At 43.2% G+C, this 16,988-nt stretch overlaps 1 protein-coding gene across 4 annotated transcripts in view; it reads left to right on the top strand.

The window, feature by feature from the left end:
• Positions 1 to 481: 481 nt before the first annotated feature.
• The window catches only part of CAPRIN1 (cell cycle associated protein 1), a 39,015-nt gene continuing 22,508 nt past the window's right edge, over positions 482 to 16,988 (top strand). For all 4 annotated transcript variants that reach the window (XM_015410872.1, XM_015410873.1, XM_015410871.1 and 1 more), the window contains exons 1-4: positions 482 to 716; positions 1,047 to 1,265; positions 12,305 to 12,367; positions 13,125 to 13,211. In XM_015410872.1, coding sequence (XP_015266358.1) covers positions 1,053 to 1,265; positions 12,305 to 12,367; positions 13,125 to 13,211 — 363 coding nt within the window. In that variant the 5' untranslated portion in view covers positions 482 to 716; positions 1,047 to 1,052. The remainder of the gene's footprint in view (positions 717 to 1,046; positions 1,266 to 12,304; positions 12,368 to 13,124; positions 13,212 to 16,988) is intronic.

The raw sequence follows: 16,988 nt of genomic DNA, 5'->3' as shown, positions 1-16,988 counted from the left end.
ATGGGGTCGCGAAGAGTCGGACTCGACTGTGCGACTGAACAACAACCACAGTAAATTGGCTCTTGGGAGTACTCAAAGTATGTCAAAGTTAAGCACCTTTAAGTTTCACTGAGTGTCGTGGGAATTTCAAGCGTCTGAGATTTAAAATTTGGTTTTCTAAGACAAGTGGCACTTTCATCGAGGTCATTTTTCCTACTAAAAGGCCACACTCGAATTCTCAGTTCTGAAGAAGGCGGACTACCCTCGCTTCTTCAAGCACCGACGAACCCCACCCACCCTGGGGTCCTTCTGAGCCAGCAAGCCTCTCACCCTCGCCATTGTATTCCATATTTAGGCGATGTCCGCGCCTGAAAGACCCGCCGCAGAAAAGTCAGGCTCTCGCGAAGGCGTACTCAAGCGCCTTGTTAGGCTAGGATGGGTGGCCTTGCTTGCTGTCAGTCAGGCAATGTGCGCAGACAACCCCAAAAGCGAAGGACCCGTCGCTCGTGCCCTGCCCTGTCTGACGGTCGCGCGCGCACGCTTTCCTTTTCTCTTTTCTCCCGTATCTGGGTGCAGAGGTAGGAGGAGGAACGGCGCAAGTGACCTGGGCTGGAGCGGGTACAGGCGGCCATCCCCCCCTCCCCTGACAGCAGGAGTGCAGAGCACTGAGTCATTCCCTTGTGTTCCACGGCTTACTTGGTTCCGTTCACGCGGGTGCGCGCGCACGCAAACACACGGTGAGGAGGGGCAGCAAAAGGGGATGGTTCTTGAAAGACCGTTGAGCCGGAGGAGGAGGAGGAGGAGGAGGAGGAGGGGGGGGAGGGTGAACGGCGGAGAGGGGGGGGCTGGGTGGGGGGTTCAAAGGGGGGGGGGGGGGGAAGAGGAAGAAGGGGGTGGGGAGAGAGCTTTGGAAGAATAAAAGGAATTCTGGGCGGTGCGTTCTGTCTCTCCCCTCCCCCTGCGTTGTGTCCCCTCTGGCGGCCCGTCCGTTCATCCGCTTTGCTTCCTCTCCCTCCCTGCCCCCCTCCCGCTCGGGGTCCCGTAACGCGCTCTTGTTCTCTCCTCAGCAAGCGATGCCCTCAGCCACCACCAACAGCGCGATGGCGAGCAGCGGCGGCAAAGCGGGAAGCGAGGCGGCGGCGGCTCCATCCCAGGCCGCGGCGAGTGCGGCGGCTGCGGCGGCGGGGACAGTGTCGGGCGGCGGCACGAATTCGGTACAGACCGAGGCCATGAAGCAGATTCTGGGCGTCATCGACAAGAAATTGCGCAACTTGGAGAAGAAAAAGGTGCGGGGCCTCCCCTTCCCCTCCTGCTGTCGCTGCAGTTGTAAACGCGTGTCGGGTTTGAGAGGTTCGTGGGGAAAGACCGATAGGAGGAGGCTCTCATGGGCGGGATGAGGCCTGGAAGGCCACCCCTGTTCACTCTTCGCCTCGCCCCCTACCGGGCCTTGGGAACAAAAGGCGGGGGGCCTTTTCCTTCTGTCTCCCTTTGTTCTTTAGGCCTTTCGTGTTCTTCTGCCCTCGGGGCTTTCCTCCTCCTCCTCCTCCCGCGCTCGCATTTCCTCCACTTCTCCTTTCCCTTCTCCCGAAACGGGCTTAGAAGCGCGCGGCCAACTAGAAGCGACCTGCGCTCTCCACACACCCCTCTCTCTCCCCCCCCCCGGGGGGGGGCTTGTGCACATGGAGCCGGCCAGGACCCAACATGGCGGCGAGAGGCAGCGACTCTTTCCAGAGAGGGAGTCTCATTGTGTGAGCGGCGGCTGGCTGCACAAAGGCCCGGCAGGCTTCCTTCCTGCCCAAGACGCACAGCCTCCGCTCTGGGCGTGTGTGCGCGCCCCCCCCCTCTCCTTCACTCCCTTTTTAGTTACCATTTCCATGGCGTCGGAAGAGTCCCCGCGAGAGAAAAACATGACCTCGCTATCCCGTGGAGACATCACTCCCCCAGTAAACGGAATGCTAAAATTACTTCGGCATGTATTAAACATCTCTCAGTGGTTTAGTTGCTGTTTCTGTCTGGGTGACAAAAGCGTGGGCTTCTTGGGGTTGGGGGCGAGAGCAACAGAGTCACACAAAAGAAATTCTCCATTACATCATGAACAGTGTGCACACAGCATTTTTTTTAAAGCCTGGCCATTGAGTAGCAAGCTATTGTGTTTTTGTGCTATATAGGAGTTTATGCTGCTGTTCTGTGTAGGATTGTAAAACAAGCCTGGTTAAGTACAGCATGCATAGGACTGAGCTAAATTCTGAGTATTCTGTGACTGTCTAGTTAGCATAGTATCTGTTCCTATTTTTAGACTATGTAGGTAAACTAGTATTGTGGGAAAGGCACTTTATAGTTATGCATATCTTTTCTCCTGTACTTATACTAAAAAGTATGTGTTTTGGAAATGTGAATGGGATACATGCTGCATCAATATGTATTGGTGTAGGGCACACTTCTGTGATTGAGGAACATGCAGGTTCAGTGTAACTGGGTGACATTAGTGGGACATGACAAGCAACTTATAAGTGGAAATTTCAAAAGTTGGTTCTGGTGGGGAAGCTGAAAAGTTGTGATGTGATAAATAATATTGATTAAAATAGTCTTCAGACTTGGAGCAGACCATCTAAAAAGATGGAACCCTTTAGAAACTTGGGGAAAAATAATTGGTTTGGCCTGCTGCTTAGCAGGCAAGTGTCAAGTGGGAGGGCATTCAAAGGCCACCTCTGAAAAATCCCTATCTCTGGTTGCTAGCTGCCTTGCCTTTGCTGGCAGGGGTACAGAGAACACAGTTTGAGATCAGGATCTCAACTGGTGGGTTGGACAAAAAGGGGGCAGGTACCGTGGTTCCAAGCTGTTTAGGGCCTTGCAGGTAAGAACCAGCACTTTGAATGGGCTTTAAAACTAGAGTGCCAGGGTCAATCTCTGTATCCTTCCTATCTGATTTTGCCTCTTAACATGCTTTATCAGAAATTTGTGGTGTCTTCTGTCTGGCAGTGCTGTTGATATAGCAACATGGACCTGTGATGAGAAGCTCACATAATGTCCTAGGTCAATTCCATGCAGTGGGACTTACTGTAACATTATGGGTAAAGTGGTAGAGCCACTAACTTGAAACACTGGCCTCGTGTTCATCCTGCATTCTCAAATGCTGATAACGAGTGCAGTTTTGTTGCTGCTTTGTATTTACATCTAATGCTTATTTTTATGATAACAATATATTTTAAAGACATACATCAGCAGTTATACTAAGTGTGTAATGCAGAGTTCAAGCTGCTATTTATATGTGTTTCTGTACTCAAACTGTGTGTACATCTGATATGTTCTCTTATTTTCAGCAATTCTCTCCCAATGAACATGGAAAATTTCTGAGTTGAGAAGTAATATAGGAGTTGTGTGTGTCAGTGTCTTGCTCAGAAAATCCTGATAAAAGTCTGTGCCAGTACTATTGTACATGGATATGTCAGCTCGCTAGGTAATAGTCACAGTGTAAGAAACTGCATAAATTACTAATAGAATATGCAAAAATTTAATTCTAGTAACTAGCTTGGAAAGCTTACATTGTATATCATCACAGGAATAACCAATTTTTGAATGGCAGCACAAGAAGGAAGAAAGTGCAGTCCTCTGATTAAGCATTGGTCTTGGTATGGATGCTTGGGGAGCAATAATTGCTGAACCTTCCCTGCTTTCACTGTGAAACTTGTCTGTTTGTGTTATGTTACAGAGTCACAAAGAGGGCTTACTTTCACGTTCCATGGTTGCTTAGTTTCCTGAGGAGTGTTTAAGAATTTAAGCCTGCAGTGTTATATAAGCATAAACACTTCTTATGTTTTATGGTAAAGACAATAAATAAGTTTGAATTGATTCAAAGAGTGGAATGGCCTCATCTAAAACACTGATACCCTGAAATAATTTGGATCAGCAAAACAAAAGCTGTCTTTACAAAAATCTTGCTAATATTTTCACCCTGAGAAAGTCTCATGCTAACATTTTTTCCTGAGAATTTTTAAAATACGTTTGTCTATAATTTTATCAGTAATAGAGCTCGTCATCTGTTTACCTAGAATGCATATATTCCAGGTTTCCATTTCTTGAAAGAAGCTAGATTGACTACAAGAATTGCCTGGCAAGTGATCTGGCAGAATGTATTAACTTGTGCTTAGAGTAACTTTGAAAATATTTTTGGGGAAATCAGAAAGCAGGTAACATCACTGTTCCTGCAAAGTGAAGGAAGGACTCTGTTGCTAGCTAGAGGGTCCATAGCCTTGCTTTCCATTTTGAATTTGGAGAAGTGCTCTATTGACAGTTTGCCTGTAAACTTCCTGAGCCTTGTGGGATTCCAGCCTTGATTATATTCTTTTTTCCTACTGTTTTTCAGGTGTAATGCAAAAGCCCCAATATAGTCCTGTTATGACAAAGTTAATGTGCATTAATTTTGATCATGAGAAGTGTTCATGACCCTGTATTTCAAATCTTCAGTAGACCTTTCTAGTTTTTGCATTGTATCCCCTGGATTAATCTGTTGCACATATGTAAGGTTTGAAACGATAACTTGTTAAATTTTCAATACTGTATTGGAAAAATGTTCTAAAATATCTGGAAGATGGTTTGGGCCTAATTTTATTGGGAAAACTTTCATTGTTAGCAACGTTGTCGTCTGATGAAAAGAATAACCTGGACAATTTTTGGATTCCGCTTGATCATTTTTGGAACACAAAAAGGCACTGCTCTTGTAATTGATGGGAAATAGCTGCATTTTGAAATTGAAACATGCTTACGCCTTTGCATGGTGAACCAGTGGAGAGCGTGTACAGCCTAAGGCTTTCTAAAAGTCTTAAGTCCTGCTGATGAGCTGTTTGGCAAGGAAGAGGCGGAGAAAACCAAAACGAACTCTTCACATGCCTCTTTTTCCAGCAGCTGATTATTGGATTTTAAGGTGCTCCACAAATGCAGCCTTTGCTGCTGGATTGGAGATATGTGTTTGTGTATACTATTTCTCATCTATTTTGAGTTTTTATTTTTAGCATTTTCAGTCTAGCTGTTCTCCATGGAGCTCAAGGGGACATGTAATTTTCACCCTTCTCTTGTTCATTTGTTTAAATATTTATGTACTGCTTCTCTATTCCAGCACCTGAGTTAATATACATAATAGAGGTTTTAGAAATTCATAAAATAATCTTAAACAAAAATCTATCTCAGATTTAAAACTGATTTAAAAACTGAGAATAGTAGCAGAAAGCCTGATCAGATCAACCATTAAAATACTAGCTTTGGGGGGTGGGGAATAAACCAATCACCCCCCAAATAATAGAGAAAATCCCCCTCTATTGGAGAGCCTGTTGAAATAAAAATAACTTGGAATAGCACCTAAAAACTACAAGTGATCAGAACAAGCAAAGGGAAGGAAGGGCATGCCACAGCAGGGGTGCCACCATTAAAAAGGCCCCAACCTTCATGTTGGGTGAGGGGGATACGTGAAGCAGGACCTGTGCTAAAGAGTAAAATGACTAGGCAGGAATGTATGGGAGCAGATGGTCCTTTAGGTAGCCTATTCCTGGCTTATAAAGGTATTGAAAATTTTTAAAACCAGCACCTTGAATTTGACGGGAAAGCAAACAGATAAGTAGTGAGCAATGCTCCCTCTAAGCTGTGGAGTCCGGTGAGCAAAATTCTACTTTGTGAGCTACTGGCATTAAAGCTGTGAGCGAGCGATTTGGTTATTGCATAAATTAGTTTGCTCTGGAGCCATCCTTCCTGAGCTAAGACAAGAATGTGTGAGCTGGAGGCTAAAAAACTGAGCTAGCTCACACTAACTCAGCTTAGAGGGAACACTGGTAGCGAGTCTCTTTATGGACTGTTGTTATATACAGCATGTCACCTTATAAGTTGTGTTGCTACATTCTAGTCTAATCGTGACTTCTGAGGCATTCCCAAGAATAACTATAAGTAGAGTTCACTAAAAGTAGTTAATCAGGAAGTGATGAATAGGGATGGGCACGAACCACATTTTTGCAGTTTGGTTTGTGGTCGTAGCTGAACCACAAACTGAACCATGAACCCACATGAACAGGGAGGTAGGGTCGCAAACTGACTTGGTTTGTATCGATTTATGAGACATTTAAAGTTTAAACGCCTGATTTATGCTATTCATGAACCACCATGACCTGCATCAGAATTCATGATGAACTTTAGTTTGTCAGCTGGTTTGTGCCCATCCCTACTGATGAGTGTTGATCAATGTAACTACAACCCTGTAGAGTGTGTTAGACTGAGAGAATGTTATTGGCCCAAGCTCAGCCAATGAACTTTATGAGAATATATGGGGATTGGAATCTAGGTCTCTTGCTTGTTTGGTATTAACCACTATACTTCACTAGATTTCACCTTGGAAACCTGCTTCCATATGTGCGGTGAATCAGGGCCTCTGCTTTCCTTTTCTAACAAAGCTTCAGACACCATGGCCCCGGTCACCTGGGCCGGAAAATGCAGGGGGGGGGGGCTAATTGCCCCGGAGGAAAATAATGTGCGGCAGCCTGATCAGAAGTCCTTTGAAGGCCCTGTGGGTAGGCATCAAGTGCAGATCAGATGGCTAGTCCGCAGCGCGGCAAAGAAGCAGTACGGCGCATTCAAACCGGCACTCACGCCGCTCGGCTCCTGTGGCAAACACCTCTTCCTGTTTGTGCGCGTGCTCCGTTGGGTGCTTGTGCGCATCCTGTGGAGACTTGGAAAAAAAACACCCTTCTTTGCGACGGGACATGGGCGAGCGCCGGATGCCACGGAAGTCCACCGGAAACGCGGTCAGAGGCCCGCCCTTGCCCCGCAGTTTCCGGAAACTAGTACCTCGTAGGTACTAGTTTTTAACTCCGCACCTTCGGCGGGTTCGCCACGGGAGCACTGCACTTCCCAGATGTTGAGGTGAGATCGCGCCCGGAAAATTCGCGGGACTCCCGTGCCTCTCCCGCGGCAACTTTGCCGTGTGACTGGGGCCCATATTGAGTATCAAGACTAACATTCAAATGAACCTTAGTAGCTACTGCTGTGTGGTGACTCAAGATTATTGACTCAGTTAATTGACACTGAAAGCAGTTAAATGTTTTCAGAAAGAATGTTCAGTTTTAAATTTGATAGCTTCTCAATTAAAAAAGATTGCATTCATATAATTTAGAACTAAGCCCAGAATAGTTTTATTTATTTATTTTTTCAAATTTGTACCCCACCCTCCCTGCCTAAGCAGGCTCAGGGCAGCGGTTTAGTTTCTGCTGTGCTTGGCTTTATCAAGTCAGATGAGAATAAAAGTTGAAAATGAAACTTAATATGAACAAAGCTGTCTTTAGAGAAGAAACTTCAAAAACAACCCCCCAAAACTCTCCTTTGTGAAAATTCCAGAATTCACAGTTTTGTAAAGAATAAAAATGCATTGGTTTAGGACTACCCCAGTTAGATTTTTGATGTGTAGCTAGAATGTTAGCGTGCACCATAAATATGCATGTTCATTACTGTGTCCTTAAGGTGATGAGCTGATGAGGCAAGGGAGAGGTTGCCACAATGCCAGGATTAACTGTGATTCCCTGTTGTGTATATATACAGTAGTGTACATATTTTCAGCCCTGTGATACCTATGAAACAACTTAGCCATGTTCCAAAAACATTAAATAGAAATAGTTGATAAATGATTCAATGTTAATTTTGTAAATTGTTTTGTGTCTCTGAGCTTCAAGTTTCACATAGTTTACTTACAGTGTTCTATAGTGTTGCCAGCCGAGGAGGAAGGACATGCAAATAGGTGGTGTGTTGATATCATGCGTGACTTCCAATATGAGCCCAGGACTGATGTCCTCACATTGTTCTGACATTCCAGGGTTCAACCAAAACTCTCTGGTTTACCCATAGGTTGAGTCTGTTCTCCCCAGCAGCCTTACAGTTATCACACCTCTGCTGTATTATTGAGATGGTACCTTGTCTTTTAAATAGGGGAAAATATGGGATAATAGGGTAGGAGGCTTGAGGACTTGACTGCTCAAAACAAGATTTGACCAATTGGTTAGTCAAATATTGTTGTTATACTTACAACCAAAGAGAATTATCAGTACGCTTGATGCTTATGCTAGCTACAGAAACAAGTCCATTAATTCTTGTTGTGAAACAATGAAATTAAGTTAAACTGATTATAGTGTTTTATTATTTAAGTGCAAATAATTCTCTGAACTGGCTTTTGTGCTAGAACACTAGGGTCCCTTGCTGGAGAGCTGATGAGGCAAGGGAGAGCATTTTTTGGGGAAGGTACGTCTCTGAATCTGCCTGTGATAAAAAGCAGTCCTCCCTACTCCTGAGTGATTTTTATCTGTCTGCTTCTATGTGTGCAGAGGCAGGAGATGTGGAATATTTGTTCCCAACACATGCACACTAAGATTGGAGACTTCAGAAAGCAGCTAAAAATAGTTGTTCTGTATGAACTTGTGACCCAGCAGGGAGGGCTCCATGGCTCACTGGAGAATCCTGACAAATGGGATGAAAACGACTGTAGTAAAATGAATACTAAAATCAATGGTATGGTATTCTCTGCTGCCAGTTTAGTAGCTGGAGATCATTGTTTTCAAAATTTTAAAAGCGGCACTTGACTCAACCCTGGAAAGATCCACTTGGAGTATTGCATTCTGGGCATCTCCAGGATGGAGACTAATGTAGTGAAAACATGTTAAGGCATTGATGAGACTAATAGTAAAGGTACTTTAGCCTTTAGAATAAACAATTAGATGTCAGCCTGCTGACAGTTTTAATATTTTAAACCAAAAACTCAATGTTCCAGCAAAAAAACAAAAAATAGAAAGACTCATGAAAGTTGATGTACAATGGAAGCCAATGGTGGTGGTTGTGAGAGTTTATCTTATTGGAGAACGTAAAATTTCCTGAAATTCTGAAGCTATGGAAGAAATATTTTTCTCCAAAGAGGGGGCGAAACCCAGAAATAGGGTGTTTTTTTTTTGGAAGGGTGTGTGTATGTGTGTGAAATATATATGATACTTATTTTTCTGTCAAACCTAAACTTTTACTGATTTAACATTATAAAATGTATGATTTTATCAAAGCACAGGTCTCAGTATGCTCCTTTTTGTCATTTACGCTCTTCAGATAGCTTTCTCAATGTGCCTGACCTTAAGACTGCCCACATAGCCATACTGAGATCACAGACCTTTTTCATGGTGGGCCCAGTCCTCTAAAATGGCCTGCAAAAGCAAGTGCGGAAGGTAGCCTTCCTTAAGACAGTCCTTTCCAGAGAGGGAGCCTTTGGTAGAAGTTGAAATTTTTAGCAGGTTTTTGCTGCTTTGAGTCCAGGGAGATAAGGCGGGATAAAAATGCTTTAATTAAATAACTCATATGAACGAGAAAGCATGTAAAATTGTACTATATGACATTTGGCATTTAAAAGTATAAATGTCTTTGTTTCCTTTATGAAAAATTGTAAGTATACCAAATTCTTGAGAAAGAGTTGCCTTCTCATTGTGACACCAAAATAATGAAATTCCCCCTCCAGGAAAATCCATCTGTCCCCTTCTATTGTTATCTTACACCAGTAGAAATGTACCTGTTTTGTCTGGCATTCTTCTTACTCTTCGTCCTGTGTTTGATTTAATTGTATGTGTGTTTTGTTGCTTTTGATTGTTTTTATGCTATATTTCAAACGCTAGTTGTACTGTTGTTTTTATTGTTTGTCATCTTGGAGACTCTAAGCTGTATGGAGAAAATATTGCATCCCCCCCCCCCCCCCCAATGCTCTCTTTCATTTCTGAATTGCTTCGGCAGAAAAATTGAACTAAAGGTTGGAGGGGGGCAGTTTATTCATTTATTGGTTGGATTTTTATCCTGGCCTTTCCTGCCAGCAGGGCTCAGGGTGGGTCACAACAATTAAAAGTACAAATAAAACAATAGATAAAACCTTCTACAGTTATACAATGAATAATCTAGGCGGCCCGTAAACATAGAGCATAATGCTCCTGTGGGTCTATAAAATATGCCCAGAATGGAACAATGGGCAGTGGGCAGTCACCCCCCAGTGCCACTGAACGTACCAGGACGGGGTGGTGGTGGAGGACAGTAGGCCAGAATAACAAGACACTTGTCACCAGTGTTCCCTCTAAGCTGATTTAGTGTGAGCTAGCTCACAGTTCTTTAGCCTCCGGCTCACACATTTTTGTCTTCGCTCAGGAAGGATGGCTCCAGAGCAAGCTAATTTATGCAGCAGCCAAATGGCTTACTCAAAACTTGAATGCCAGTAGCTCACAAAGTACAGTTTTTGCTCACAAGACTCCACAGCTTAGAGGGAACATTGCTTGTCACCTCAACCAAAGGCCTGGCAGAACATCCCCATTTTACAGGCCCTGTGGAACTGAAACAAATCCCACAGGGCTCTAATCTCATCCAGGAGTGGTCCACCAGGCTCTGGCTCTGATCAAGGCTAAGCAGATATCCTTAGCCAGGGACCACCGGCAGCTGTTGATCCAGTGAATGAAGAGCTCTTCGAGGGACATAGTGGGAGAGGAGGCGGTCCTGTAGATATGTAGGTCCCAGACCACTCAGGGCTTTTAATACCATAACTTTGAACTGGATTCAGTACTCCACTGGAAGCCATTGCAGCTGGCAGAGCCCTGGTTACATATGTGCTCTAAAAGGTGCCCCTGTACGGGCATGCGCCACTGCATTTTGAACCTATTTTCTTATTTTTTTAGTTTTCCCCCCAGGTCTCTACCTCTGATAGCCTTAACTTTTATAATGGCATTTGATCTTCCCTTACAGAAACCGTGCTGAGTGAATACAAACATTGCTGTATTAATTTGAAAATGAAAATACTGGAACAGGTAGATGACAGTAAGATTCAGTTCTTTTAATTAGTTCAGTCAAAACTGTAGAGATTAGTTTCCATATGTAATAATCACAATTTGGCTTTTAGTGGGTTATTATATGTGGAAAACTAAACGGTATGCATCAGTGGAGTGACACAAGAAAAACTGCTTTGATTATCTTATTATATTCTTCTGCCTGTTCTTCGTGGCAGCATATGAGTAATTTCTATTGTAATTGATCTTTAGTGCCTGGAACTAAGATATTTGGCTACCAGGAACAAACATCTGCAGGTCAGCAGTAAACAGAGTTCACTTTGTCTGTTTAAAAGAAAAAAACCAAAAATTCTTAGTATCTTAGATTTTAATCACCAGGTGTATCACTTTTCTTATTGAGTTTATTGAGATTGACTAAAAATTGAGAATGACCATTTAGTCTGCATTCCATGCAGCCTGCTCTGACACCCCCCCCCCAAGTTATGATCTGTTATTTATTTAATTCATTTATACCCCGCCTTTTCCCCCAATGGGAATCCAAGGTGGTTTACATCATTTTCTGTTCTCCATTTTATCCCCACAACAACCCTGTGAAGTAGGTGTGGCTGAGACAATGTGACTGGCCCAAGGTTACCTGGTGAGCTTCTGTGGCACAAGTGGGGTTTTGTACCTGGGTTTCCTAGATACTAGCCTTGACACTCTTAATCCCTTCACCATACCAGCTCTCAATGTGGCCTTTCCTGCCGCTGTCCTGGAGGGGGTGAGTGAAACAAGCACCTACAGTTGAGGCCTTCTGGTGGTGCTCTAAGACAGCTATTTAAGAGTTATTTTAAGCTTTTTGAAAGGCATGCAAATCCACGTAGTTATTGTAGCATCATGTTCAGGAGAGCAGTAGTAATTTAAAAAGGGGGAAAGAATCATCCAAATAAGGCGAGATCGCACTTTTTATGTGGAATTTGTAGGAAGAAATCTGAAAATGCATGTATGGGCTGGATAGAAACAGTAGCTTCTCAGGGTTCTGTTCAGTGGGCGCTTTAACTGCTGATTGAAATATGCAGCAAAGACTTGTGATGTGTCCTCAGACAGTTGTAACACAAATATATCAGTATCACTAAGTCACATTAAACTTTGAAGTATTTACGGTGGCTCAGAGGTTAAGGCACTGAGCTGCAGACCGGAAGGTTTGTAGTTAGGCAGTTCAGGACCCTTGTGCTACGTGACAGATTGAGCTCCTGTCTCTGGCCCCAGCTCCTGCCAACCTAGGAGTTTGAAAGCAAGAAAATGCAAGTAGATAAATAGGTACAGCTTCGGTGGGAAGGTAATAGCGTTCCGTGCACCTTGGTGTTTAGTCATGCTGACAACATGACCATGGAAACGTCTTTGGACAGCACTGGGTCTTCGGCTTGGAAATGGAGATGCGCACCACCCCCTAGAGTCGGATTCGACTAGCTTTCAAGCAAGGGAAATCTTTACCTTTACCTTGTTGATGATGTTTTTTCTGTTTCCAGGGCAAACTTGATGATTATCAAGATCGAATGAACAAAGGAGAACGCCTTAACCAAGATCAGCTGGTAAATTAATTGATATGTTATTTCAGAGCTTCCTGGAAATGATTGGTTTATTTTAAGCATTGTTTGAGTCAGGCTTGTACTATAGATGTGAAGAAAGGGAAACCATATTTTGTTGTTGTTTTGATACAAATGCATTGTAATCAAATGACCACAGTATCATAGAAAAGCAGGGAGTTCCCTGCAAATTTTGAGAAGAGAAAGCAGCATGATCTCTTCTGGTATGCCTCCATTGGAAACATTGGATGTAGGTGGTAACCATCTGGCAGTAATCTCAAGGTGTCATCTTAGCTTTTAAGAGTTGTTGTTTTCTGGTTGCAAAACAGTCCAGTGCGCTAGCCTGTGACTCGCAGGTCTCTGTCCAGCCTCAGAGGTTATTTGTGAGGTTATGGAGATTCTTTTAATACCACGCAGGTTTTGAATGGCCTTGGGTGGCCATCAGCACCCAGATACATAACTACCTGCTTGGATGGGTGGGGGGAGAGAAGCAGTTTGAAAACTTTGAATGTAGCCAAAAAATATAAGAAGTTTGAGCTTTTAGTGGCTAGCAAGAAATGACCTTGGCAGAACTGCAAGGTATACAACTAAGGGAACTGACAGTTCTGTCACTGCTTTGCTAACGTTGTATAAAATAAAATACATTGGCTAAATACTAAAGATGAATTGTCAGTAACTGACTCAAGATTAATGTCATGCAAAATCTTAAGCTTCTCTTTCACCCTTTAAAGAGACACATAGTCTATTTTCTTCCCTCCTACAGGATGCTGTGTCCAAATACCAAGAAGTCAGTAATAACCTGGAATTTGCTAAGGAACTACAGAGGAGTTTCATGGCACTGAGCCAGGATGTAAGTAGAAGGTAGATGATTCAGTGCAGACTAGCCATTGAGAAGAGTGCATATTGTTTATGCAGAAGTGCCTGTATCTTGTGTTCAGTACATGTGCAGTTTCTATAAATCCATTATAAATCCATTGTTCTGTAGAAGTGTACTTCCTTGTTGCTCCTATCCAGTGTTCCAGATAGTTGGTGGTCTCTTCTCTGTCTTCCAGGAGCAGATAATTTGCAAGGAAAGATCTTCCTTAGAGACAGCAACACTTCTGTCATTGGTGAACAGAGTACCAATATCTGCATAGGCCAAGGGTCTGCAGCCTTTATAATTAAAAAACCAAACTATGTCAAAATTCTGAACAAAAGAGAATTGTTGATCCATAAAGTTCTGTAGCCCAAATACGGGTTGTTGTGAATCCTTTAGTAGAAAGTGGTACACACAAAATCTCATGATAAGTAATAGGACAGTTTTATTTAGGACTGCATTTGACTGATTTTTATTTTATTTATTTGCAGTCTTGGAGGTTTTAAATTAAATCGTGACCTTTTATGTGTTTTTAAAGTTACTGTTTTGTTTATATTGTTTTAATGTGTCTTTATAATCGTTATATTGTAAGCCACCTTAAGTTCCAGCTAATAAATGTTTTAAATAAATAAAATAGCCTGTGTGATAGTTGTAGTGAACTGGAGTAAATCTGTGCATGGTTTGCACCTGGATTACTGGCAGGTGTACATTTCTGTTATTTGCCTTTATGTAAATAAGCTCTAAAAACCACTTTAGTTATATAAAGATGTTTGCCTGCCATTCCCTTCACATGCTGGTCATTCTAGCATCCCACCTACCCTTCTTACCTAGCTAGTGCACCTTAATTTAAAGATTTTTTTTTATCAAAGAGCCAGATTTGGTTCCATACTGTGTCAGAGTTGCAGATTCCTGTGTATAGGTAGTGTCCCAATTTGGCCTTCCCACAGCTCGAACTCAGAAATGGAAGAGTGGGAATATGAGCTAAAAGAAGAAGGGAACATGAAGTTGTAGTATATCCCTTACTTAGCCGTTTCCTGCACTGAGACTTATTCAGTGTAGCCCATTCAATTCTATGTGCTCTGCAGTGATAATTGAAGTGTTGATAAGTAGGATTCAAGTATGCTTTTTCATAACTTTTTTGCATTATATTCAAGGCAGAGTACAATTCAGAATAACATAGTCTGTTAAACACAGTACAAAAAGGGACGAGAGGAAACCAAGCATATACATGCACTAACTTTTAGATAATGTATATCTGTTCTGTAATGACCGGATGGAATGGCTGCTGCAAGAGATAGTTCTCTCTGGGAGGGCAAGGAGCCAAGTGGAAACTGGTCCGTAGTATGCTGATGGGACGGGCGCCTTGTTGTCTCACCTCTCACTCTTAGGCAGCATGTGAAATGATTGACTGCTGATGGAAGTAGATTGGGAGGGGCAGAGCCAAATGACAGCTAGTCCCAGCAATCCAGTGGGTCAGGAGCTCACTGTATTCTCCAGTGAGCAACAGTTACTGCCTGTTTTTCATTATGCACCCTGTTAAATCTGACAGAACATCAGTATAACCTCTCACATTGTTATCTCTCTTTTTTCCCTTGTACCTCTGAAATCAGAACACAGACTATAATCAGTGCGTACTGGTTAGCTTGTACACTTGGGGGTGTGCTGAAGCAAAGTTTAGCAAAGAAACAGCACCCTTCTTTGCTTTGTTACAAGGAAATATGTTTCCTTAGAAAAAAGTGTGCTTTTTAACATAGCTGCTGAAGACTGGGAGACTAACTTTTAGTCTTTCTGTTCCTCTACTTGAAATGTGAACAAAAGACTGAAAGTGTTTTACTGGTTGCAGTCAGACTGCTTTCTTTTAATGATTTCATGTTTACTTAATGTGAGGTTTGTAGAATCCCTAAGTTTAGCCAGTTTGGTGTAGTGGTTAAGTGCGCGGACTCTAATCTGGGAGAACCAGGTTTGATTCCCCACTCCTCCACTTGCACCTGCTGATGTGACCTTGGGTCAGTCACAAGCTCTGGCACAGCTGTCCTTGAAAAAGAGCAGTTTGTGTCAGAGTTCTCTCAGCCCCACCCACCTCACAGGGTGTCTGTTATGGGGAGGGGAAGGGAAAGGAGTTTGTAAGCCGCTCTGAGACCCCAAGTGAAAGGCGGGGTATAAATCCAATCTCTTCTTCTTCTTCTTCTTCTAAAATATGTTTGCCCACATCATGTAGTATAGTGACTTCATCAACTTCCCTTTGCTTGGTATCCTATTCTGTCAGAATATCTAAGCATGAATTAAGGGTGTATCTATATGCTATATAACAAACTAAAGGTGCTTTAGAGGCTTAGGCTGCATTCAGGTGTCATGAACAAGCTACTATTTATTTGTGAAGTAAACAAAATTGAAATCCTTGGGCCTGTACTCTGTTCCCTCCCTTCGTGCCTTTCACTGAGGTTGAAGACTTCCTCACCAAAATGGATGTTTGAATGTGGCACTTTAACAAATTGAGGTTAGTGGGATGGTTTATTGTGCCACAGACTGGTTTTAGAAACGCTGTTTATGAGCAGGGGACCTCCCCACTGGCTAAGTTGCCAGATTTGGATGTCACTACAAATTGTGGTAGATTGAAGCCCCCGTCAACCTCAGTAGGGTGCACAAGGGAACATTAACCATTGTTCATCTTAACTATGGTTTTGTTTTAGGTATTAACAAGGTATTCTGGCTTAATTATGGTTTTTCACCTGCCAGTCTTTAATGCCTGCCCTGTCTACACCGTTGCCTGCCAAGAGCAGCTCTGAAATGAAACAATTCTTGCCCTCATCTGGCTTTTGCTAGCACCAAGCCTTTAGTTTTGAGTGTGCCTTCCAACGCTCTCACCCTGTCTCCAGCAGTGAAGCAAGCTAGGGAAAAAACCATGATGCTAATGGAGCCCTGACTGTCTTAGTTTCCTGTTCTCAATCTATATAGTGGCTCATTATCAGCTCCCTTTCTACCTTATGGACCGCCAAGTGACTTACAGAGTAAACAAAGCAATAACCATACAAATATATTTTAAAAAATTAAAATCATAATTTAAGATAGCTAATAAATAGGAAAAACTGGATTAATCAAATGCCATCCTCAGCTGCCTCCTAAAGATCAAAAGTGAGGTAGCCAGGTGCTTCTCCCTAGGGTGCTTCTTCCATGATAGCGAGGCTTCCACCAAAAAGGCCATCTCTTGTGTACCCTTCAGATGATTTTCTTTGGTGGGACAGTCGGGACGGTCTCTTTCATTGATCTCCGTTCCCAGGCAGGAACATATGAGAGAAGATGGTCCTTCAGTCCCAAGCCATGTAGGACTTCAAAGGACAAAACCAATACCTTGAATTGGGCTTAAGAGCAGCAGATCAGCATTCAGTGCAATTGCTGTAATATTGGGGTCACATGCTCTCAGTAGCTGGCTCTAACTAGCATTCTCTGCACTAGCTGCAGCTTCCAAATACTCTTAAAGGGTTGCTCCAAATGGAGCACATGGCAGTAGTCCAGTCTAGATGCAACTACATAAAGTCTCTACCCTCTGCCAAGACCTGGCTGCCAGGTTTGGAACCACTTGCAGATTGGAGGCTTTGCTTGCCATTTTGGGTCCTTTTTTGGACTCCTTAAGCCTGCTCTCCTACTAACACCAACAGGGTTCTGACCCCTACTACCTGCTCTTTGGAGCCCTGCCTGTCCTGGCTGGTGAAAGCCTGCAAGAAGATGGCAGAAGGAGCACTGAGAGAAACTATTAATCTTTCCCCGTCTCAA

This window comes from Gekko japonicus, unplaced genomic scaffold (assembly GCF_001447785.1).
Source record: "Gekko japonicus isolate JY-2015 unplaced genomic scaffold, Gekko_japonicus_V1.1 scaffold65, whole genome shotgun sequence".
Taxonomy (NCBI): Eukaryota; Metazoa; Chordata; class Lepidosauria; order Squamata; family Gekkonidae; genus Gekko; species Gekko japonicus.
This window is presented reverse-complemented; position numbering and strand designations above follow the sequence as displayed.